We start from the raw sequence: 25,732 nt of genomic DNA on the forward strand, positions 1-25,732 counted from the left end.
GATTCTCGTAAGACTGTTTCCCCAGAAATGGAATACGATGCTACACATCTCTCTCGTTTCCAGCAAGGTCTCTAAGACAGGTTCGCCAAGTCCAGAGAAGGTGCTGAGAGGCTTCCTGTACCCTTAAGAATGCCACAAAAGGGGGACTTCCGGGTTGGCGCCATCGCCGAATGGCGGACTCCCTCCGAGCTCCGGAGGGAGCCTGCTCGGCAGGGGCTGGGTTCTACCGCGGCGGCGACACGGGGACCCTCAAAAACCATGGGCGCTGAAACCCATGGGCATGGTGACTCGGCGGGCACCGTTTGCGCCCCCCCGACCCGCGAAGGAGCCTTTTTAAAGGCTGCGGAGCGGGTGACGGGGGGGTGGTGGTGCTGTGAGTCCTCCGCTTCCCCTGCCGAGCGAAGCCGCATGCCATTCGACGGAGAGCGCTGACTTCTTCCATTGAAAATTTGGTCTTTAAAAGAATAACCCGTGAGTAATTGGAACTTGGATTAAAAAAGGGGAAAAATTCTATTTAAATTCGGAGCGAGCGGGGGAGGTGCAAAAAGGAAGTCAGCCTCCCCCCTGTTGTAGAGGAGCTAAAGCAAAGGATTTGACAACTAAGATCGAGTGTAACCTTTTTTTGATAAAGTTATTAACTTCGCGATGGAAAATTATAAGACTGGGCTGGAGGAGAAAAGTGGAATGTGAATTAAAATGCAACCCCCCCCGGAAACCCCGGGAGCGATCTGAAAGAGCGCCGGGAGAGGAGAAATAGAGGTTTTGACAGCTGTCAAAGGAGCTGTCAAAGCGGAAGAACAAAAAGAGAACTTTGTTACGAGGACTTTGCTGGTCACATTTGTTACAAATTGGATATAAATTGTTTAAAACAAGGAATAATAAGTTACTTTGACTGTTGGGTGTGATCGGGAAGGAAACTGAGTTACTATAATCCCTCTAGAGGAGCTGTGGGACACTACAAGTATCGTTGGCATCGAATTTGAATAGGACTTTTTATCGCCTGGGAAACTGCAGAAATGGAACACTATTTTGTCTACAGAGGTCTACACACTAAAGGAGACAATAGATTTATCTATTGAAGAATGGAAGGGGCTTGACGTAATGTTTTGTTCCTGAATAACAAAGCCTCTGCAGAGGAATTAGAAGCTTTTTGGAATTAGAACATTTGTGCAGGAGAGCAGGGGAAAAAAAAAAAAGAGGAGGAGAGAGAACAACAAGAACAATAAGAATAACAAGAACTGGACAAAGTTGGAAGATAGACTCCTTCCAAGATTGGACATGTGAAACCAAAGATGACCAAAAGATGGCAAAGACTAATAAAAAGACGGCAAAGCGGACTGGTGAAGGACTGTGGTTTAGATGTGGGAGCTCCAGGATGACAGTAGACATTGATGGACATTGGGAACGCAACCGGGAAAGGGGGGAGGGAAATTTGGAATCCAAAGGGTGTTAAATTACATTTTATTCTTTTTTTAATCTTTCTGTTTATCTTAATCTGTATTGCATATTAAAGACGGGAACTCGTGGAAGGGAACAGGTCGATTTTAGGGGATGGGAAAATATTTTTTTAAAATTGGGCCAATGATAATAATTTTAAAATTTGGGGTAAGAATTTGTTGAATCTATTTGAAAGAATTGGAATACAAGAGGGGGAGGGGAGGGGAAGTCCTGGAAAGATGCTAATGAAAATAAGGTTTTAAATTTGGATGTTTTTCTTTTTCTGTTATATTTGAAAATCTTTAATAAATATTATTAAAAAAAAAAAGAATGCCACAAAAGGGATTTAAACATCGCACACGTGCTGACCTTTAAAGCTCTAAACGCTCCCTCTTTCTTCCCATTCAGGACGGCCCTGCGCTTTGCCTGCCCCTCATGGCCGGTATGTCACGTGGGGCTGGACCTCATCACTGGCAGCCTCTCCTCCTCCTCACCTGCGCTCCAGCAGCTGCTACAAGCTGCCCAAGGGAGGAGGCCAGCAGCAGTGGCCATGGAGAGGCGCAACCACTGCCATCAACATCGCTTGGGACTATCATTGGTTCCTCTTCCTCCTCCTCCTCCTCAAGCTTGTCAATGGCAGGGGAAATAGGGACATTCTGGGATCAAATCAGAAGTCAGGATGGTTTTTGCAATTCCAGGACTATCCCTGCAAAATCGGGACACTTGGAAGGCATGCAACAACCTGTGAGATGGTCAGGCTGAGAGTTGTGTGACCCATGGTCATCCAGCTATATAGGCATGTGAACTCTCAAGTGATGTGAGCCCCTACACCACACTGTCTCATTCCCCCAAATCATCCTGACAAGCCCCACTGTGTATCTTCAGGCAAGGGGGAGGACTAAGCCACAGGGAGTTGATTGGGAAGCCCCAAGAAAGAGTAAGAAGCAACACTCCAATGGGAATTAAAATATCAAAGATTTGCTGGCACCTATAATTGGATCTTCTCCTTTGTATTCTATATATATCACCGAGGAGCTCTGACATTAATGGCTGCTGTACAGCTTTGTCCCAGAGTTCCATGCAGGTTTTCAAGCTGATATTTATTAGCATGGAGGTCATATCCAATCAGTCTATTGGCATGAACTACCTGGAGTGTGTGTCTTAACAACGAGGGGAGAATTAAATCTACTGCTTTGCATCATGGTGTTGGGATAAGATGCTAACCGCCTGGGAGACTTAGTTGAATGGGTAATATATAAATGTCATAAATAAACAAGTCAGCAATTCAGCCCTGGAGTCATTGTATTTCCTGCAGCTGTGCAGAAGATGGGGATTTGGAAGAGTCAGACTGTTGGTCCATCCAGCCCAGCACTGTCTGCCCTGACTAACAGCAGCTCTCCAGTGTTTCAGTCAGGAGCCTTTTCCAGCCTCACATGGTGATGGCTGGGACTGAACTTGGGACCTTCTGTATCCAAAATATGTGTTCTCCCCCTAAGCCATACACCTTATTACCTGTGCCACTCTGAAGATCCCACAGCTGTTCCGTGTTGGGATCATTGCTTTCCATTCGGACATACAGGAGAATGGAAAGTGAATGGTAAGAAGCTGCATTATAACAAGTGAGACATTTTGCCCACCTAGCCCTGTGTTATCTATAATGACAGGTAGCAGCAATCCAGGGTGAAGCACAGCAATCCTTCCCAGCCTAACCTGGAGATGCCAGAGGTTGAACCTGATACTTTCACATGCAAATGATGCGCTCTAATGCTGAGCTTTAGTCCTTTTAGCTTTCACAAAAAAACTTTTCTGGAAAATGGACTATTTGTCTTGCCCATTGCTATGACAATGTCCACATAAGAGCTTTGCAAACGTAATGCTTTAGCACTAACCAGAAATTTCAGACAGCTGGATCCTGTTGATTGAGATGATGCTGATGATCCACATGGGGACTATTCTGCCACAGTTGCCCATGACTGTCTTGTGGAATAGTGGGGATCATAGTACTGTGTGATTTGTGAGGATGGTTCTGAATCAACACACCTGGCTCATGCATTGACATGCTTAATGTAAACTCTGTTGCTATTTCTTGGTGCATCAGCAGCGCTCCGGTGAAGACGATGGGACACTAAGCACATTTTCTGCCGGTGATAAAAGAAGGCTTTTACTCTTTGAATGTATCACTTGTGAATGTTGTTCATGTGGGAGCCAACTTGAAACGAATTCATTTTTGGATGTGAGTTTTACATCTGAATTTTAGATGCAGGAAATGCAATGACAATAAATATGATTTAAGCAAGATGATGCATTGACAATGCAAAGTCTGTGAAATTGAAGTTGATCTTAAAGATGTGTATGAAACTGTACATTTCTGATTCCAATGGACACAATAAGGGATTGGTACAATAAAGGACCCAACCGTGTAAAACTCATGTATAACTGGTACAAACAATCGAGTATAAGTATGTGTGCCTTGAACAGACAAATGCATGCTGTCTGGATATGTCATGAACCACTTTAAACAATTGAGCAAAAAAGCAAAAAACAAAACTCTGATGGAGACAGCAGGGTTAGCAAAGCAGAAGAGCCATTCATTAATCCAAAATAGTTTGGCTTTACTCCACGGAGGACACTTCATTTATTCTTTTGAAATCTTTAGTGTTCACAAGTTTGGCATATGAAATAATCACAAACAATGAATTATTGTGTTTGGAAGGGGGGGGGGAACCCCCAACACGGTATCTCTCCCTCACAAGAACTTTGTTTCTATCTACAACTGGAACTTCGTCTGAGGAAGCAAAACTGGCCAAAAAAAGTTTTCATAGATTATAGCTTTTCCTTTTACTCACTCCCCCCTTTCCTAACATGAACAAGAGAGCTCTGATTCGGGGGGGGGGGGCTTGCACTTTGGCTAAATGGAATCTTTCTCCTCACTCTTGGCAACCATGGGAGTATTCTTGTGCAGTATGACAAGGCTCTCTCTAGTCAGTGCTATATTTATCTTGTAGCTGAACACACATTTGCAAGAGCTTGTTCAATAACAGAAAGGCAACAAGCCAAGGCAGTTCGGTCCTAGGAAGTTCTTTCCAGCATCCTCCCAACTCCAGGCTGACTGCAGCAGCTGAGTTTCCTGGCGGCCAGGAAGAGTTAACTGCGGACTTGCAACAAAGGATGATCTGACTTGCCTGTGGCTTTGTCCAAGGCGAAGAAATATTTGATAAGATGGAGTTCAACAAGCTTCTGAGTGCATCAGGAGAACCGAATCAGAGACGAGAAGAGGAGGCTCGTGCCAGTGCTGGAGGCACGGATGCCGGTGTCAGTGATGACCTGGATTTTGTACAAATGTATCTTACCTGTTTACCTGAGAGATACATGGAGGCAAAGTTTACGCTGACAGCATATCTGGCATGCTGGCTAATCTTGAAACTCTGTAAGGTAAGAGGCTGCTTGCAGAAGGCTGGAGGAGCATTACTAGTTAACTTTAGAAATGCAGGTAATTCCTGCTCCCTCTCTGCTGAGTGGTCGTTTTTAAAGGCATTTTTAAAAAGAAGGGAGGGTGCTGCTATGCTTAAAAGGCCTTTAAATGGTTGCCTTTAAGTGTGGCATGCTAAATAACTGAAAAACATCCAAGGAACACTGCTTTTGATCTCCCTCTCACAGTGCTAAATAATAGCCGCTACCTAAACTTCTAACATCTTTCCACAATAGTTGATTTCCTATTGTAACTTTTTATTATGGTTTTTGCTGTATAGATTGTTGTATTATTGTAAAGTGTTGTGGTTTTATCCACTGTAAATGGGGTATATAATTACTTTATAAACAGACAAACAAACATGTCATTCTCTACCAAACAGATTAATGAATTTAGGGATATGAGAGAACAAGTGAAAAAAATAGCTATTCCTTGTATTTTTCAACTTTATCCTTGTACTTATCTGGGGAGTCCTACATATGTCTACTCAGATGTAAGTCCCATTGAGTTCAAAGGGGCTTACTCCCAGATAAGCAGTCACCTAAATTGCTGACGGGGTTACAGAACACATGAATATTGAATACTGCAGAGATTTCTGTTGACCTGGAATGTGACAATATTAGGCCTGACTTTTAAAACCAGCTTGTATATAGTTTAGACAATGTGAAGTCTTAATAGCTCTGATGTAACCTCTAAGAAACTAACCTCTAAAATCTGTAGCAACAGAGGAATATTTAAATAGTTAAAGGAAAGAAAGAGGTACTTTAACATGTTATTAAAAGTCTCCTCTGGGACATTCTGATATTTGTGTTTTAGGGAAAACCTCAAAACACTGAAATTCAGTAGATATGGAAATAATAACTCACAGCTGCATAAAACTGTATATAGCATAATATTTGAACTTCCGAACTTCCATCCTTTCCCTTTTAACTTCCTTGCAAAAAAAGAATGGGGATGAACTCAAGATAAGGGGGGAAGCTAGTTCTTCCGGATACTTGCAGTGTTTGTTAGTCCTTTGAAATGTGGTAACACCAACACCATACATTTAAAACACATCCATACCACTTTAACAGTCATCACTTCCCCCAAAGAATGCTGGGAACTGTAGTTTGCTCCTCACAGAGCTACAATTCCCAGGACTCTTAAAATACCATGTTCTCAGGATTCCTTGGGGAAGCCATGTGCTTTAAATGTAAGTGCTTTAAATGCAACCACTGATCCTGCAATGTGGCCACATCCTTATGCACAGAAGTTGACCGTGCCCCATGAACAGGCTAAACCCATAAGAGAAGAGAAAGTCCACTGGGTATGATAATGACATTCTGTGACCATCCAAGTGTCAGAAAATGACAGATGACAGTATTTCTCAGATTTAATGAAACACTACTGTCTTCCTAAGTGTGCTAAATCTTCAGGGTCCTCCTGCATCCCCAATCATTTAAAATTTCATTGGAAAGATTACCACCTGGCTCCTGCATCTCCACCCACACTTTCTCCCAGCCTATGTCCAGCTCCTGTGCCTGACCCATGGTGCCATCCCTCCCTGGCTTCTTCTGTCCTGCTCTCTTTCTGTGGCACTTCTTCAGCCTGAGGCACTGTCTACAGAGTATGCCACACAACCATGGAGTGTGGGGGAGAGGAGCAGCAGGACAGATGGCACCAAGATTAGAAGGCAAAGCAGGACAAATGGAGCGGGAAGCTCAAAAAGTGTGCTGTACTCAACAGTGGTGAAACTACCTGCTCTGGCACCAGGAGCAGCATACATCCGGGGGCGTGGCTAGCGCGTGTCCCAGGGGGCGTGGCACACCACCTGCAGGGCGTGGCGAGCGCTGAGTGTCCCGGATGGCACCCAGCGTGGACCGTGCCCCCGCCCCCACCATTGTCCACCAGTGGTACTCCAGCAGCTATCAGAAATTCAGACTCCTAGGGAGATAGCCCTCACCGTGTAAAGGCCTATTTCCAATAAGATAAGCTTTATATACAGGGTGAGTATTTTAAAAGAGGCCCAGTGGAACATGTGTACTCTGTATCCATGGGGCCTCTTTTAAAGGATTCATCCTGTACACTGGGTGCTTTCAGGTGAGGGTTTATTGTGGGATTGGTGCTCCCCATGTATGCAGGTTTTTTTGCAGCATCCACACAAAATAATCTGTATCAAAATGCAAGCCCAAGAAGGTTTTTTTAACAAAACAAAAGAAACTATTGCCAGTGACCCTTTTGTGATAAAAGGGTGACCCATTTGCACTATAAAGCCCTTTTCCGGAAGCATCTTGAGCCTTAGCTGTGTATTGGGCCTGGGATAGCTCACTTCGTAGAGCATGAGACTCATCATCTCAGAATGGTGGGTTCAAGCTCCACATTGGGCAAAAGATTTCTGCATTGCAGGGGGGTTGGACTAGCTGACCCTCATGGTCCCTGTCAACTCTTCAGTTCTACAGTTCTATGATTCTATAGACCTGTTTCCAATAAGATCAGCAAAATATTTTGTAGCCTCCTTAGGAAGGGGAGCGGGGCATACCCTAACCTAATTTAGTATTAGGGAGTGTTATTAACCTATAGTCTGAACACAACATAACTTCTATTTTATCTCTCTCCCACCCCCTAATTTCCTCCTACCCTATAAGATAAAGCCTAAGTGAGAAGCAAACCCTTGCAACGTGACTGCAGGCATGTATAGCTACGAAGACTATACTGTCTAATTATGCCTAACACAATGAACTTGCATGAAGGGCCTTTGTTTACAGTCTCCATCATCAGACTAGAATGAACAGAGCCATTGAAGAAAAGAAATGCAAAACCAGCTGCCTTTCGCAGCCTTCTGTTGTTCTCTTTTGGCAAAGAAACAGAGCCAAATTTATCCCAGGGGTGATTCCACTGAAGTCATCAGAAGGGAAAGTGCACCATGGATGAATTGGGTGGGTGTTTGTAGATGTTTGCTTTGCTGCTAGTTTCCTACCTCCCCCTTCCCCTGCCCCTTTCCTGGCCACCCTAACTTTTGCTATTTGTCTTTCCTTTGCAGAGAGCTTTGGAGAAAAGATGCTCAGCCTCTCAAAAGGTAGGATTTGATATCAATTATAAAATGCCACCAGATGCTTCTTCATTAACAAACTCCCAACCCATTCTTGTGGACAACTAACAAAAAGTTTCATCTGAAAAGTCTTAGGGCAAATGAGCTTAATTTAAAACAATTCTGGGTTTGTACATGCACTAAATAAGAAAGTTAGATTTTCTTTTTATTGAAACAGTGAAGTATATAATTATAGTATAGACAATATATAAAGAAGATTCTATAATTACCAGTTCATTCTGAATATAGTTTACACTTACACACACACACACACACACACACACACACACAGCCACTGGTGTAGAAACAAAGCTATTGTGCAACCTAATATTTCACAAGAAGAACATTCCGTAAGATTTCCAAATTTCAAAGATGTCAACCGCATATCTTAATTCCAACTTCTTGGGTTCTGTTTCTACTGAAGTTTGACATCAATAACAAAAACAATGTCAATTTTAAAATATGTGAACAGATATATTACCATGGAATGTCTCTATCACTGTTGCAGCTGAGCTTCCCTCCATTCCTGCATAACATTGGCTCTAAACATCCCTCCCCAATTAAAACAACAACAAGATATTTGGACTTTACATCCTTTCCCTCCCTTGTCTTCACACAAAGCAGTTGGCAAGAGTGCCGACCTCCCCAGAGCAGATTCTTGCCAGAACGGACTAATCAATATTCAAAGGAGTAGGCTGCTCATTATGCAGCCATTGATTATCTCTGTAAGTTGCTCACTGTGCATTTTTCATTCTTCACTCTTTTCCTCCCTAACCACACGCCTAACTGCACATGTACGCACACAGACGACCCTCCCCACAAGGCCTCCCTTTTGTATCCAGCAGGAATACAAAACTGACAGAAACCTCCCCCCCCCAACAACCCATTCAACACCCACCCATTGAGGTCAGGGAATGGTATGGAAAAGGAGGGGTGGAGGGGGAGTAAACCCATCCTGAATGCAAAATACTCATCCTCACCTTCCACACAGAAAAAAATAAATAAAAAGCAGGGAAAACCCTAGCCCCCCTAATTCTAACAGTAAAGGTCAGTGTAGCTGATGGAACTGTGTTCTGGAAAATGAGGAATGAAGAGATAATGGAATATGGGGTGCACCTTATCTATTGCACCCCCTTCGTCCTTGTGGTGCCTCCTTAAATTAAAGAGAAGGGAACAAGCGTGCTTTGGAATGATGAGTTGGTAGAAGGACAAACCAGGAGACAAAGCCACACTGTAGATTTAAGGCATGTGGCTTCCACCAAAGAATCCTTGGATCTGTAGTTTGTTAAGGGTTCTGGGAACTGTAGCTTTGTGTGAGGGGTAAACTACAGTTCCCAAGAGTCTTTTGTGCTTTAAACGTATGGTGTGTATTGTTGTCCCCTGAAGTCTCATTCCATGAATTTTGATGACAAAGTGTTGCAATCGTTTGGCTTTCTTTCCAGCTCAATGTCAAATGACACAAATGCAACTTTCTGAGCCGTTTTTTTTAAAACTTCCAGAATTATACATTTAAATCACAATCAGTTCACACTGTGTCTTGATCTCAATTCATATGTTAATTTAGTGGTGTGGGAGCTTCCATGTAGTCAAGCTCAATGGATTAAAAGATGTGACTTTCTCTGAATGTCCGACTTAGAAGATTTCACTTTTGATTTGGGAGGACAAGTTTTTAATGATGACCATGGAAGAAGAAGACAGTCAAAATACATTCAGAATTTTTCAGTTTATGGTTGCATTCAAACTATTGTGTGAGTTCTTTGTTTCAGACGTTGCACTGAGAGAATGGAATATCATCCTTTGACAGAACAGATTTACTGAAACCTATTCTGAGATAATAAATTGCTGATAGCTGTACCTCTTTGTTAACTACTGGAGATTGGATCCCAACTAAACATTAGAAACTGTCCTTTACTGACAAATGCCTTTCAAACAATATGCTTCAACTATGTTAGAACATATATAACGTAGTTACTTTTCATGCCACTGTCAAGGTGCTGTTTGCAAGTCAAAAGGGCAAGGGAAGAGGATGCTGATGGGTTTTTGTTTGTTAAATCCAGCTCATTCAGCATGCCCTTTCCTTGAAAGTGTTCTGCTTCTGTGCTCCTGCTTTCATTGTTTAGCAGCACTGCAGGCTTCTAAGAAGGATTGGTCAGCAATTTGCACAGTGGCCTGGCACCAGAACCTGTAAAATAAAATGCTCTGAACTAAGCTGCTTAAAGTGCTCTGCTCATTCAATAGCAGCAAGCAGATTTATTGTCCATCACATCTAGATACTTTTTTTTATTGTGTAACAAGTTAAAAACAATAAAAATCCACGTTTAAAAAACCTATAGAAATCCATTCATTTTATACTATTTCTATAGCGAACAGTACATGCTGTCTTTCTCCACAGTCAGACACCAGAGGGGCCACATTCTGTAATTCCAAATTACATGGAAGCAGAGCTTTATTTAAGATGAGTTGAATAACAGAATCGTAGAATTGGAAGGGACCACAAGGGTCATCTAGACCAACCCCCTGCAACGCAGGAATCTCTTGCCCATTGTGGGGCTTGAACCCACAACCCTAAGATTAAGAGTCTCATGCTCTACCAACTGAGCTATCCCAGCAGGTTGCTTTGGAACCTTCTTGGTTCTCTCTTGGTAAAAACAGCCAAAGACCACTCTTTTCTTGAACTTTACTAAAACCTGCTGTTCCAACTCCCCAAAGTTTTTCAGAATGATTTATGCCTATCCAAAAAGTAAGGGAAATATTTGTTTGCGTTTGTGTGCCTCGTTACTTTCATGGTTTCACCATGCAGGAACAAAATAAGTTTAATGCACAGCATCCAATTTTAACTGGTGCCAATTGTGGCAGTTTATTTTCTTTTCCGGCATCCAGGATAAATTATGTTATCCAGTGGACACACTCACGCTCATTATTAAAACAAACTCTGTTCTGCATATTTAGCAACATGATTGCTCTGGTTAAAAATATGAACAGATTGCCCTCTGGTGGCCAATAAAAGCACACATCATCAGAAGAAACATTCTTGGCTTTGAAGCCGCAGGTTTTTGGGGGAGACACCATGTGAAATGCCTAATGTTCTTGAATACTCTGCAGATTTGCTGATTTTATACTAGCAGTCTCAAATCTGGCATTGCTTGGAAATTCTAAGAAACCAAAGATCAGCACAGTTTTGAAATCAGTGGGTAAAATCAGTGCAATTTTGAAATGTTTGCTATCTTGATTCAAAGTGGAGTCCAACTGTATACAAGTGTAGATGACAATCAGTTCTGAGAATTTTAATAGAATTTATTTTGAGTGCTTAGAGTGGTATTCAACTAATTTTGTTCAGAGTAAACCTACTGAAATTAATGGACACAACTTAGTTATGTTTATTAATTTTGGTGAACCTACCATGTGTAAAACTAAGTTGAATACCACCAATATCACCCTTAGATTATATTTTAAGATAACAAAAAAGTTACCTCCCAAGTACAAAGAATGTTATGTTTCAAGCACAACTGGTTCATCCAGTATTGTTACTAATTTCAGTAGTCAAGACTGTCATTGCATCTAAAATGATTTATTTTCATTATGTAAACATTTCCTATTTCATCAGCAAGCTGGACAAATACGAACAAGTATGTACACAAACATAGGCTTAACTCCTGTATTCTTTGCTGAAATACAAAGAGCACTGCCTAAAAAGTTGGATTTCAGTGGCCTGTGACATGTACTGTCAAATCTGTCTTTTGCTTACCCTTGACTAGTAGATTGGAATGCATAAAACAGAGAGCCATAGATCTTTCCAGATATTTTTAACAAGTATTTTACTAAGGATTCATCCTGATTTGTTTGCACAAAAATTAGGGGGAGGCTATATGACATCAACTCTTTATTCAACGTTTAGTCAGATTTGTTTATGGTGAGATAAAAGTCACAGCAACATGCAATTGTTGTTCCACATCCCCACTGCTATCTTCATGTGTGCCTGAAGATCAGGCGTGGATGAGGAAGGACCCTCATGTCATCAGGCTGAAGGCCCAAAGAGATCTAGAATCAAGAGGCACTTCCAGACTATTATTATTTTTAGGTGGGACTCAGTCAACTACTGGCAAATTCAAGTTGTTCTATTTGGTGCTCTTGCATATCAAACCCACTTCCCTCCAAAACTGTGGGTGTGGGTGTGAAAAAGGAAATGGATGGGGAATTATTCCAGATGTTATGGATAATGCTTGATGCAACGTTTTACCTTCCCACAAATGAATCAGAATTAATGTTCAATAAATTGCCAAAGTCGTCTGACCTCCCTGCAAATTTTGTGCATGCAAATCAAGATGAATGCTCATTATACAGGTCATCTGGGAGTGACCTAGCTGTACTTATTGGGATGGATCCAAACTTTGTCTTCTGTAAATGGGAAAGTTGCTTCTATCAGTGGAAGGTTTTTGATCCAGTAGAGAGATCCCATTGGCGGTGGAGAACAAGGTGACTTTTGCTGATTTCTGCCTGCCCCTGCAGACCCCATTGCCACCTTCCATGCTGTTCAGGGGAGTCTCTCAACCCTCCGGATGAGATTTTTGGAGGGCACAAGGAACTTGAGGGGAAAGAGGGATTCTGCAAAAGTTGCCTCCCTCCTCCCACTGGTAGGAGTGAAATATGGATCCAAGCCATTGTGTGTTAATTCATAGCTCTTTCAGTAAAAGCGTGTCTCTTAGGCCCTTTTTATTTCTTAAAAAAAGAAAAAGAAATCTTTGACCTTTAGGTTCTCTTATTTGGTCTTTTGGTTTTAATTGTCATTGCCTTTTTATTTCTAATACCCTCAATTGTTAACCTTTCATCTTGTCTCCTTGCTCTTTCCTTATGGTTGTTTGCTCACTCCCTTATGTTAAATATTTCAAAGACACAAGGTCATATTTACCCTCTAATCTTTTCTTACCCCGTCCCTTCTGGTTTGTTTGCTTGTCCACCAAGAATGTTGCTATTTCTCTTTCTTCTCAAGCTAGAGAGTTTGCTGCTATTTTTGAGCATCCTCTTCCTTTTTCTTCTTGGGTTTCACCATGAGCTAAGGCTGTGTACACATTTAAAACTCAACTAGGCCATTCTTTTTCAAAGTTGCTTTGTGGTGGAAATGCATCAAAATGGTGTTTGTTTATTAAATTCAAATACTGCCCCTCATCACAAGATCTCAGGGCGATTCACAGAATAAATCATTATTTTGTTTAAGAACAACAGCCGACATTGGATTGTGACCAATGTTGTGTGTAAACCCCTTCCTAAACTAGTGGTGGGACTGCGCTTGGTGCACAGTAAAGAGTTGTGTGTGTACACAGCTAAAGTCTTGTTGTTTTCATTTATCAACCATTGCCAGAATCCTAGGCTTCTTCAAGCAGTAACCACGTGTACAGGGCAAATATGTTAAAAGGGGGGCTCAGGCCTATGCGTTTAGCTCAAGCCGGACCATTTGTCCATGGCTCTTGGGGGTTTCAGGCAGGGTGCAGTCTCAGTCCCGCCTGGCAATGCTAGGGATAGAACCTGAGGCTTTCTGCATGCAGAACAGAAGCTATGGACCTTCCATCAGAGGAAACTCCCCACTTCAGAAGTAGCAACAGAACGTGAGAACAGCCATAAGGAGTTGCATGTTGACCTGGGCGGGTCTAGAGGTACTGGCCTGCAGTCACATTCTACTCATGTCTCCCTTCTATGGTAGTCAATGCCCCCAATGTCATGACTTACTGGCCTGCAGAGAGGTTCTGAACTGCACGAAGCTCCTACAGGTGATATCATGCAAAAAACCCACCCCACCCCCTAATACTATTTCACACTAGCTGAACCCACACTCTTTGGTTGAATGTGCAGTGGTACCTCGGGTTAAGAACTGAAACTGTTCTTAACCTGCAGCAAGGATACTCATCGCTAAGCATTGGAAAACCCAAGATTTACCCACACTGGAAGATTGGCAGATGCAGCTGATAGACTATATGGAACTAGCCGAGATGACTGGCAGAATCCGAGACCTGGGAGAAGAGATAGTTGAAGAAGACTGGAAGAAATTTAAGATTTATTTAAAAAAGTATTGTAATTTGGTTGAATGTTAAGAAGGATGCTAGATCATAAATAATTGACCACCACTAAATTAGATGGAATCAGGACGATAAGCTAATCAAGGTAAATATAAACCATTTGGAGAACGAATAGATTATGTTTAAAAGAATGGGACCTAGGAATATAAACAAGATGATAATTTGCTGGTTAAAAGTTAAGACGATGTAAGTGGGAGCGGGAGATGTGAGGGAGTCCAAGAGGTTTTGAAAATATGTCATGATATATGTTATATTGTTGATTTTTGCATTTGTATTTAAAAACTCTAATAAATATTTATATATATATATAAAAGAAACTGTTCTTAACCTGAGGTACCACTTTAGCTAATGGGGCCTCCAGCTGCTGCCACTGCGTGATTTCTGTTCTCATCCTGAAGCAAAGTTCTTAACCTGAGGTACTATTTCTGGGTTAGATGAGTCTGTAACCTGAAGCGTCTGTAACCTGAAGCATCTGTAATCCAAGGTACCACTGTACTAGGAAATGAAGAGGGTTGTTTTTCTCCCCTCCTCCTCTCTTCTGCTCAGAACAAAACAAGAAATTCAAGGGTTACCATGTGACACCAGATGCCTAGAGCATCTCATCCTCCAGCCTTGTTGATTTAAGAGCATATCACTGAATGTGAGTGGGGTGTGTGTGTGAAATATCTCCCACCCAAGAAAAAAAGAATTTTGGCATTGACTATCTTTTATGAGTGAGACTTAGAAAGAAAACATGTCTAAAATATTTGAGAGTGAGTTGGTTCAAATACGTACTTGCAGATAAAGCACTGCCAGAACAGACCCTTTTAACTCACAGTAGCCAATGCCTGGTCTGTTAAAAACTAACTTGAAACAAAGCAATGAATGGTGAGCAGAAAGTGCAGTTACAGTTGCCCGGCAATAGACAGTAGATGGCACAGATCCAGTGAAAGGGCGCAACCTGACATTTCTCCACCACTTTGGGCTGGCTAACAATATAAAGCAATGCTTGGGATTATCCCTGAATAGACCTGAAAGTTAATAGGCAAATGTAGGGGCATGGTATAACAATAATCTTCAGCCTCTGCATCAGTGCCATTAAAGAAAACGAAGGAAAATGCCAAAGACCCTAGTGTGGGTGTATATAGCAAATGCATGTTTTTCCATAGCCAACTGAAGATTTTGGCATTTTGTGATCAGAATATGAGCTGGCGGCTGGCACTTTCCCTAGGCACTGCTTGGCAACGTTGAAGTGCCCAGCCTCCCTGGAAAGAAAGTTTTTTGTTGGAAACCTTTCATTACCAAGGATTAGCTGTTTGGTAAACTTGGGTCTCCCATAATAGTCTGATGGGAAGTTCCATCTAATGAAAAGCTCATTGAAGAGCTGCTGGGAATGACTAGCTTGTGTCTAACTTGTTGTTAGGATTTCAGTACGGCGCTTCCCTCCCACTGTCCATTGCTCAAGAGGACAGAAACATGTTACGCAGTTCTATTAAGGATATTATTGAGAGGTTGACAACAAAGTCCAAAGATTCCACAGAGGATGGGCACTGGAGAAAGATAAGGGGTTATGACAGGCAGCGCCAAGGCTGGACTGTGGGCAGAATTCTGAGGTGAGCCAAGAGTGGGGATGGACAGGAAATTAATTCAGTTCACATCTAAATTCATTTCAGTTCCCATGAAATCAACACTTTCTGAAAGACTACAAGAACCAAAACACAGTCATCCTTTGAAATCTGAACTTCTCCGAATTTTGCTAGTCAGTTCAGTCAAATAATGTGTACAGAAAGGCATATACTTGGGGAAAGCATCTGTAAGAATACACCTATTTGTGAAACTAGTTTGGGAGTGTAGGTCCACAGCAGAAAACAGACCGAACAAATTCCTTCCCAATGCCTGGTGAGAGGCACAGGATACGTATCAAGAAGTAAACTGGTAGTCAGGGCCAAAGAGCAGGTGAGGGCTGAAGGACAAACCAGGTAATGGGGTTGGGGAGCAAGACAAATGTCAGGACTGAAGAGCAAGGCAGGACTGGAGGACAAGCTAGGAGACAGCAGGACCAAAGAATGACCAAGAAGGAAAGAAAGAACAGATCAGAGCTTAGGCTTAAACAGGGCTCAAATTGAACAGCAAAGTTACAGCTGAGCCAAAAAGGGAATTTGAAGGCTTCTGTAGCTCTTTGCAGCTCTTGAAGATCAGTGAATCAGTGGTGCCTGCAAATAGCTGATGATCAGGATTTCAAAGGGCAGCACATGGATCTCCACAAGTGTTGATGATCAGCCGACTGGTGGTGCTGAAGAGGGTGGTGCACAGTGCACAGAGTGAAAATGGGTCATGCAACATCACTGTGCTGTCAAGTGATTGGCAGGTGGTTGGTCCTGACCATCTGCCTAACATGGCCCATGGGAGGTGGGGGAGATAAAGATCTGGCTAGCTGACCAGATCCAGTTCCCCACCCCTGCTCTGGGGGAGGGGGTGTCTCAAAAAACTGGGACTGACAATCTTTCAGAATTAATAATGTAATGTATTTCTTTTTGGGCTGGAATTTGTGACAAATCACTATCCCACTTTCCTTTCTTTTAGTTTTTCATTGCCTATTTCAAATAATCTTAAAAAAAAAATATTTTCAGGATCAGACAGTGCAAACAAAAACAAACAAACAAACAGACAGACAGATTCACAATTGAAATACAGTATCCATATTATCTTTTCCAGCCAGTAGATCCTTTCCTTGCATCTATCTGCAAAGCTAAGGAACTAACCTTTAGTATAGGATAAACATTTGGGTCTCTGCTCCTCCCACTAAAATGAGAAACTGTTTTTTAATTCTTGGGTTCGAGTTTCAGTTAAAATGTCCTGGTTTTGATTAGAAGTTCTTTTTGGAGTGTGAGTACTGATTTAATAGAAAATGAATATTTGTGAAGTGGAATATATACATGTGAAAGGGGACAATCTCTTTGTGCACAAACGAAAGGTCATTCTGTGTCCCTCTCTGGAATGGCAAATGGTTCCTACCCTCCCATTCATTATGCCCTTTCAGAATCATTTTCTGTGCCAGAGAGAAGGTTCCCAGAAGTTTTCCTTCCATGAGCTCTTTATTCAGCATTTTACCCACTGAAATTCACATGAGGTTACCCCTACATTTCAGTTTTATGATTTTTGTTTCAAACTGTGACAATCTCTCTGCACAAGCTAATTCATACTCCTTTGGGGTTGCTGTTTTCAAGCACTCTGTTTTAGACAAGAGCTGGCCTCTGATTTATCTGTGAAATAAGATAATGGCTGCTTAATGATTCTCTGCTTGGTGGTGTTCCCTTGGAAACATGAAGTCTCAAGCCTTTCAGAACCTTTTGAGAGCGATTTTTGTCATAGTTGGCAGCTGGCCCTTCTTTTCCTTACACTTGAGAAAGCTCGCTCCCAAGTCCTCCTCTTACTGGTCCCACAAGACTCTTATGGAAAAGGTGTGTGCATTCGTTAGCGCATTTCTGTCCTCTGAAAGAAGCAGATAGAGAGATGTGGAATATTTAAAGCTACACATTCATAGATCATTATGTGGCAGTATTTGGTTTGCAGTGCTGATCCATGAACACTGATGGAGGGAAACCCATGCAAAGAGAGAAGGTGAGCCATAGGGATCCACACATTTCACAACAATCCTATGGCACTATGTGAATGAAAATAAGAACTTTTGCATGTAGAAGGCCCTGAGTTCATTCCCCAGCTTGTGCACACCCTTTTTTTTTTAAAGAAAGGATTAGACACCAGGTGATTGAAATACTTCAGCCAAAGATTCTACACAGCTGTTGCTGGCTGCCAGTCAATGTAGATCAGAGCTTCTCAAACTGTGGTTCATGTACCAACAGTGGTTTATGAGCTTCATTCAGGTGGTCTACAACAGCTGAAAAATTGGTCCTCAAAAATTCCACAGCATCAAACACAGGGCATTACAGTTGCTACAATGGGCACAAAAGTCAGCAATTTTCAAGTGGTCCATGTTTGGGAACTATTGGAGTAGACAAAAATGTTTCGAAACTATTGGAGTAGAGAGATTGAAGATTGACAGGGCTGAGTCCTGGAACCTATCTCCCTGTAACTGTGCAAAGGAAGCTGACATTTTTCACTCTTTAAAGAACGTCTGCCAGTCTCTAGTCACTTTGGCAGAATCTTAAATGCCATCTTGTTTGAATGAATGGCACAATAGGTTAAAGATACAGGGCTTAATGGTTTAGTAGCTCACTAGGAACCAATTATGTTTCATCTATCTCCATTTCTTTATTCAGTGTCTGTTTTTGTTAATTGTGCAAAACCAAAACAAAACACCCAACCTAGAATGTAGTAGTGGAAGGGACCTTGGAGATCTTGCCAGTGTGGCATAGTAATTAAGAGTGTTGGATTAGTACCTGGGAGACCAGGGTTCAAATCCTCACCTAGCCATGAAATTCACTGGGTGACCTGTTAAGAGTAAGTGAGAAAGAGCCATTCGTTTCCAAAAACTGTGAGTAGATTCTTGAAGATTCTTGAAGCATCAAGGTGCAAGTTTGTTTACTCTACAGCACTTATAAATAGCTGTGGAGCACTTATCTGCGGACTTGTGCAATTCCTGCAGGGGAGAGACTACTGAGCTGTATGTAGGCAGCATGTAGGCCTGAAGTGTGCCTTACTATCTGTGTGGTAGTAAAGTTGTAAATAGTCTTCTACTGACACGACTGTCAATGCCTTTCGAGTAAACAATGCTTGGCTGAGCTTTGCTGCTTCCGTGAGGGTTTAATTGCCATCGGCTGTGCACAACTTCATCCTTTCAGTGAAGCTCTGCAATCGTCACTCTGCTATGCAAGAGAACTAGCATGCACGCAAGGAAGTGTTGCTGGACCACCTTCAAGACTTGTGGTTGGAGATCATAAAATTTCTTCATGACCTTGGGCCAGTAACAGTGCCTCAGCCTAACCTACCTCACAGAGTTGTTGTGAGGATAAAACGGGGAAGAAGAGAGTCATGTACATCACACTAGGCTCCTTGGAAGAAAGATGGGTTACAAATGCAATGCAGTAATTAATTAATGCAATGCAGTAATTAAGACAAAACCATCTATTCCAAATGCTTAATACATGCTTAATAACAGGATCTGCATTGCAAGATACCACTATGCATCCTTGACAGATAACCATTCAGCCTCTGCTTAAATATCTCCTGTGAAGGAGAGCCCACCACTCCTGAACCATCCTGCTCCACTCTTGAACACCTATTACCATCAGGAAGTTTTTCCTAAACTGAAATATGCTCTCTTGCAATTTTCACCATTGGTTTTAGTGGAGCAATGGAGACAAGTCTGCTCCATCTTCTGCTTGCTGCATGATCTCCATAAGAACTGAAACTGTGCTCCCAAGACGATGCAGTGCATTTGTAACGTTCCTACGCTTCTGATTGATGGCAACCAGCTTTGTCAGTACCGACCCATTTGGGAGAAGGCAATTTCCTAACAGACAATCACCCCAATAGGTAAAGATGGCAGGACCTTATGGACAGCCACATGTATACAGCCTCCTCTTGCATGTAATGATATCAGGATGGGACTAGCATGCATTGCTTGGAACCATGTTGCTTTTTAAAAATGCCACTGCAATAATTAATTCATTTTTCTTTGGCTCCAACTTTTAAGGAATGATTTGAGCAATTCCTTGGTTAAGAAGTCCCCTATGGTGCAGAGCAGATAACCCCGATTTACTAATTTACTTTGATTTATAGAACACTTAATCCCTCAAACTCTGGGGAGACATGTTCAATGACCTATTTAAATACAATCCTTAATTCATTTACCCTCATAATAGCTTTGTGAGGAAGGTCACATATGGAGAAGGGGGCTGAGTAATAGCTGTACTACAGGATTAATCCCAGGGGTTGCTCTCCTTGTCAGCCTGTCTGCATCCAGGTAACGGGCTGCAGATTGGCATAGCAGAAAAGCAGACTCATAGAGGAACTGGCTGAGAGGAAGTCCCATCTGGAGGAAACAATCAGCTCTTGCATTTTCTGTAGTTTATTTATTAGTTCAAATGAAGTATTCTTACTTGCTTGACTCCTAAGAAAGTGATTCAGCAATAAGTTGCCCAAAGCCACCCAGTGACTGACCTGGGATTTGAAATCCAGGTCTGTGGACACATTGCATTTTCTTCTAGAATAAATGGAGATCGGGGTTTTTTTCTACATAGTCAATCAAGATCTAATGCTTATATTTTTGCCCCTGAAAAATTCTCCTTCAGAATCTGGTTTCATTCTGAAAAGAAAAGCTCATTGAAGATCGATTCTACATTACCTCGGGGTGTGTCTGATTGAAAACCGATGCAGACAATCCCAGGAATGGGAAGGGCCTATGAGGAAGGCTGAGGCAGCTGCCTTGGAATGCCAAGACGTGGCATCCCTGTGGGCACCCTGCCTGCCCCTGGCAGAGAAGTGATGGCGGCAGCAGCCAGAACCTGCTGCTGCTGCCGCTTCATGAGCACTTCCACACAACCTAGCATTGGGAGCTGAGGCGGCAGGGACACCTTCTCATTCTGTATACTGAGGCTGATTGCAGGGAAATCTTAGTTCAGCACTACGGATAGGTCAACATCCTCCACCACGCTGAGGGCAGCAGGCTAAGTTAGCGACTGGAAGTAATACTGTGTAGCATGCACAACTCTGTTGTCCAACACCTCTGTACTGTTCCCCTCCAGCATCTGCCACTTGAGGCAGCTGCTTCACTCTGCCAAATGATAGGGCCAGCCCTGCTCACCGGGTGACCTTGAATGTAGTCTCTCTCTCAGTCAGCCTAACCTTACCTCACAAGGGTGTTGTGAGGATAAAATGTGGGGAGACGGGACCATGTACGTCACATGTAGCTGCTTGGAGTAAGGGTGGGATATAAATGCAGGCTTTTTGTACTTAGAAACAGGTAGCGGAGATGTTAAAGTGGTATATTTCTGCCTAGATTTTAATGAGGTTTCAGCGTCTGCATTTTACAGCGGCTGTTCTTTGCCCTGAGCTAAGGGCTAAAGTGAGGAGGAGTGAAATGAAGAGTTAAATACCCATTGATTGAGGTAACTCTTGGCAAACAAAACAAAAGGGGGGGGGGGAGAGCAGAGAAGGACAGGATGTAAATGACCATGTACTTTCCCTTTGAGTCTCATTGGCTACCAGCTCCTTTGGATGAGCTCACAAATGGTCCTTCGTATTATACATTTAGCAAACACAATGGTTATCGTTCTGAGCATGCCCAGTAGAAATGCTCCGGGGCCAGCAAACTGTGAACAAACCTGTTTGCACTGTACAGCCAGCGCAGATAAGCCCTAATTGTTATGCAACTCCTTAGCATAAGCTCCTGGCATGCCTCATATGATTCTCTTGTACTAAGTCTGTCCAAAATAGCAACAAGAAAGCATGTAACTAAAGACACAGCAGGGGTGTAGGAATTCACACAGGCCTTGGATATTCTAAAGGTTGAACAGCTCCTTATTCCTTTTTCCAAAAATGCTAAGCATAATGTATTTTCTCCGGAGCTTCTTCAAGGTAAGAAGTTTTAAAACTTTTTCTAAGTGTGTTTCAAGGTAAAAGAAAACTTGATTTCCAGGGGGACTGGAACGAAGCACACTGTGTGTGTGAGCTCAATTCATTATTAGATACGATTCTGGAAACTGGTTATCTGCTGCATGAGTTAACGATAGATAGATATACTTATATTTATACCACATCTGGTTTTTATGGCAAATAAAACTATGTGATTTTGTTTAAAATTAAACTTTGTTCCTCCAGAGAGTGAAGACGGAGAATAGCTGGCAGAACATTTAATCAGGCTGAGTGATTCATTGTGCTAGTGATTCATTCCACTGCAATTCATTACTTTTGTGCTTACTTGAGACTTCTCCCTTGTATTTTAAGCAAATGCAAGTAAACTTCAGAACAAAAGTATGTCTGTCTCTGTGGACCCCAGAGTTGTGCATTATTATAAAATAGCTTTGGAGATACAAGGAATTCAGTATTGGGGTGATACTTCATGTCTGAATTTTATCAAGAGTGTGACCTTTTTCCTGCTCTTCCTTCGCATTCTGATTCTCCAGGGGGGTAATCAAGCATTTTGTGCCTGAGAGTGAACTGGTGCAAGTCAAGTAGATCCTCTTTTACGGTAGATGGCAAAAACCATGGCTTGTGGAGAAAGTGATATTTAATCACAAGCTCCAAGTTGACTTCGTTGACATGCCTTGTAGCCTGATCCTACGGTGCAAGTCCCTCCAGGTTCCATGGAATTTACCTTCCAATTAGTGTGCAGCCTTCGTTCTCCGTGACAAATCCCATTCATTTACAGATAAATCTGCAAATGGTATTTCACCTGCTCTGAAAAATTAAAAAAGCGCCACGCAGAGTGCAGAGTGTACAATTTCAGCTGTAGCGTGAAACTGTAACTAATATAGGATACTGTTCAAATTTGCTGAAAATGGATTTCTGCCAGGTTAAACAGGGAATTTAGCCACGGTGCCAAGCATCCAAGTAGCCAGACAAACTTTACAGTAGAGTGGAGGAATTTCTGCTATTGTACCTTTGCTCTCCTATCTCTCTTTACAATCCCTTGTATTTACAGAACAGAAAGGCACAACAATAGTTCAGACAAGTATTCAAGGGTGTGAAGCACTGATATTTTGCAAGTGCACAACCACAGCACTGGCAAATGCACCCTCTGGGAAACTGGTTCAGAGCTTGTTGTGTTGATTGGAGTGCACAGATATGCCCTTAGGCTGATAGCAAATAATATTTGGACAATTCTACACATTATTGAATGCACACTTGGATTTCTTACTTTGAATGAGAGCCACAAGCACCCCTGCCTTTTTGATAGGGGTATTTACATGTTACAGTTTTTACATTCACAGGACGATCTTACGTGCACATCCAACAAAGATAACATGTGAAATGTCAAAGGTAGCACGCAAAGTGTACTTTTAAGAAAGAGCAACAACAAAAAAGAAGTTTTTAACTAGGACAGCTTGTCGTGAAACAAACCTTCATATGAAAGGGTGGGGGTGCAGACTATAAAGTATACTTGGTGCAAATGTTCAAAACAGCTAGGACAGATGCAGTTCCAGGAGAACCTGGCTGTCTGCAGTTTGCATTTCCTACAATGGCTGCTTCACTGGATGTGTGTTAAAATTAGTCAGTTTTTCAGCAGGTTCCACAAACAGGGTTGCCACTTTCCCCCCCTGAAAGCTTGCTGACTCTGAGTCAGTGAGAGCAGAAGAACAGGCAGATGTTCACCAAGGGCAGCTTTTCATGCAAGGGAAAGGCAGCATCTGTTAATATTCATGTCACTGCAAAAGGCATGAGCTTCCTTGTCCACTAACAAGTGGAAAACTGATCCACAAACCATATAACCTGCAATATCTACATTAAAAGCAGTGCTATTAATTCCATGAGACCGAGGCCCTTCAAAGATCCAGTATGGCAGTTTGAGTGGTTTCTGTGCCTGAGCTTGCGGCATCACCACTCCCTCTCACAAAACGGGAAACAGTTTGTGCCTGTGGTGTATATATCCCAGCACAAAGGGCAGTCCAGTTACTCACTCGTTTTATATTTGTAGTGTGATATCCCAGCCAAAAGAGAGGTGAGTTGTTTTATCATTTCAAGAAAATTATTTCCACACTATGGTTAGAGGGAAAAGACTTCCCTAAAAATATTTTGTCCTTTCACTTCCTCCCTCATGTATAGCAGAAATAATCAAGAATCCATCCTTTTAAAAAACAACCAAACCTTGGACTAATACTTTTCGTTTGTTTATAGCAACAAAACTCTCATAACTCCCAGAGTCAACATTTTGTAAGCAGTAATGTCATCTCATGGCTCTCCCCTAAGATTGGACAATTATTATTTTTATTTTTATAAGCAAAGAAACATGATTTGTGTAATTCGGTGAATCAGATCAACACAGTCTAATTCCCAATGCATAACTGTTCCATGTGCTCTTCACATGGATCCTTCTTTTAGAGAACGGTATACTCCTCTGCCTTAGTTCGTTGTTTAGGGAAGTTTTTAATGTTTGATATTTTAGCGTGTTTTTTATATTCTGTTAGAAACCCAGCCAGGTGGGCAGGGTATAAATGTTGTTGTTGTTGTTTAGTCATTTAGTCGTGTCCGACTCTTCGTGACCCCATGGACCAGAGCACGCCAGGCACTCCTGTCTTCCACTGCCTCCCGCAGTTTGGTCAGACTCATGTTTGTAGCTTCGAGAACACTGTCCAACCATCTCGTCCTCTGTCGTCCCCTTCTCCTTGTGCCCTCCATCTTACCCAGCATCAGGGTCTTTTCCAGGGAGTCTTCTCTTCTCATGAGGTGGCCAAAGTATTGGAGCCTCAGCTTCACGATCTGTCTTTCCAGTGAGCACTCAGGGCTAATTTCCTTAAGAATGGATGCGTTTGATCTTCTTGCAGTCCATGGGACTCTCAAGAGTCTCCTCCAGCACCATAATTCAAAAACATCAATTCTTCGGCGATCAGCCTTCTTTACGGTCCAGCTCTCACTTCCATACATCACTACTGGGAAAACCATGGCTTTAACTACACAGACCTTTGTTGGCAAGGTGATGTCTCTGCTTTTTAAGATGCTGCCTAGGTTTGCCATCGCCTTTCTCCCAAGGAGCAGGCGTCTTTTAATTTTGTGACTGCTGTCACCATCTGCAGTGATCATGGAGCCCAAGAAAGTAAAATCTCTCACTGCCTCCATTTCTTCCCCTTCTATTTGCCAGGAGGTGATGGGCCCAGTGGCCATGATCTTTGCTTTTTTGATGTTGAGGGGTATAAATAATAAATTATAATTACTATTATTGCTACACTGGAGTGGCAGCTGCCATAGCATAGCAGGTAGTGTTGGAGCAGATGCCACATTTCTGACATTCAATTCACAGAATCATTATCACTGGAAGGTCCATCAGGCATTTAGTAAAATTATCATACTGAATGGCAAGACCATCCACCCAACATGCCCCCATAGGTCAGGTAATGCTATCCTTGGCCGCAACTTGTCTGAAAACACCAAGATCCTGAAAGTACAGACCAAACATAACACAAACAGGGAGTGGGTGCACTGTAGAAAAGTGTCTGTGGAGCAAGCAGCTGTATGCAAGAGAAACAGGACACAGCTAGGAGAAACCACGGACTTCTTACACATGGATGTACACAGACATTCCGCCTCTAGTCAATCTGACCTGGGAAAACTGTCTTCCCAAGTTCAAAGTTCGTGATCGGCCAGAGCTAATGCAGCGGCAAAACCCACCCACTGAGATTTACAAAGGTTTATTGGGGAAAGGGGAGGTGGGATTCCAGCACCTCTCCTTGCTGCGAGCCAGACAGCTGATGGGGGTTTGATAGAGTCAAAGAACATTGAATGGTACTCTTGTAATATTTGTTGTGGGGATGGGATCTCTGGTAACTGCATTCTGTGACTGAAGTTCACCTTCTCTCCAACACTGACTTGCATGTTTTCTTGTTATTCCTGCAACATATTTTTATGCTTTCAAATGATAGTATGTTATTGGAAGGGGTGGCATAGATATATGAATAGACTTTAAGAAATGCCTCCCCCCCTTCAAGTTAGACTTTTAAAATGTCACTACGACTAATCTGTTAGGACCAGCTACCATAATAATATCGCTCAATACACCCATGTAAACCAGAATAGGTTCATTCCACGATGGGAGGG

The 25,732-nt window shown here is 42.3% G+C and overlaps 2 protein-coding genes across 9 annotated transcripts in view; one reads left to right on the forward strand and one right to left on the reverse strand.

Moving 5' to 3' along the window:
• Window positions 1–25,732, reverse strand: part of GPR148 (G protein-coupled receptor 148) — an 83,142-nt gene that overhangs the window by 34,015 nt on the left and 23,395 nt on the right. The window contains exon 3 of one of the 7 annotated variants that reach the window (XR_013839615.1): window positions 4,663–4,761. The exons of 4 other annotated variants lie outside the window; for them this stretch is intronic. The gene's annotated coding sequence lies outside the window, so the exon portion shown is untranslated. Of the gene's footprint in view, window positions 1–4,662; window positions 4,796–17,102; window positions 17,513–25,732 lie in introns of those variants that run through there. 2 more of the 7 variants (XR_013839616.1, XR_013839617.1) reach the window with 2 other exon arrangements.
• The window catches only part of ARHGEF4 (Rho guanine nucleotide exchange factor 4), a 157,096-nt gene continuing 135,876 nt past the window's right edge, over window positions 4,513–25,732 (forward strand). Inside the window, exons 1-2 of one of the 2 annotated variants that reach the window (XM_079978668.1) lie at window positions 4,513–4,869; window positions 7,926–7,961. In XM_079978668.1, coding sequence (XP_079834794.1) covers window positions 4,657–4,869; window positions 7,926–7,961 — 249 coding nt within the window. In that variant the 5' untranslated portion in view covers window positions 4,513–4,656. Of the gene's footprint in view, window positions 4,870–7,925; window positions 7,962–21,402; window positions 21,560–25,732 lie in introns of those variants that run through there. The other variant, XM_079978669.1, reaches the window with a different exon arrangement.

The sequence above is a fragment of the Podarcis cretensis genome (assembly GCF_951804945.1).
Source record: "Podarcis cretensis genome assembly, chromosome: 5".
Lineage (NCBI taxonomy): Eukaryota > Metazoa > Chordata > Lepidosauria > Squamata > Lacertidae > Podarcis > Podarcis cretensis.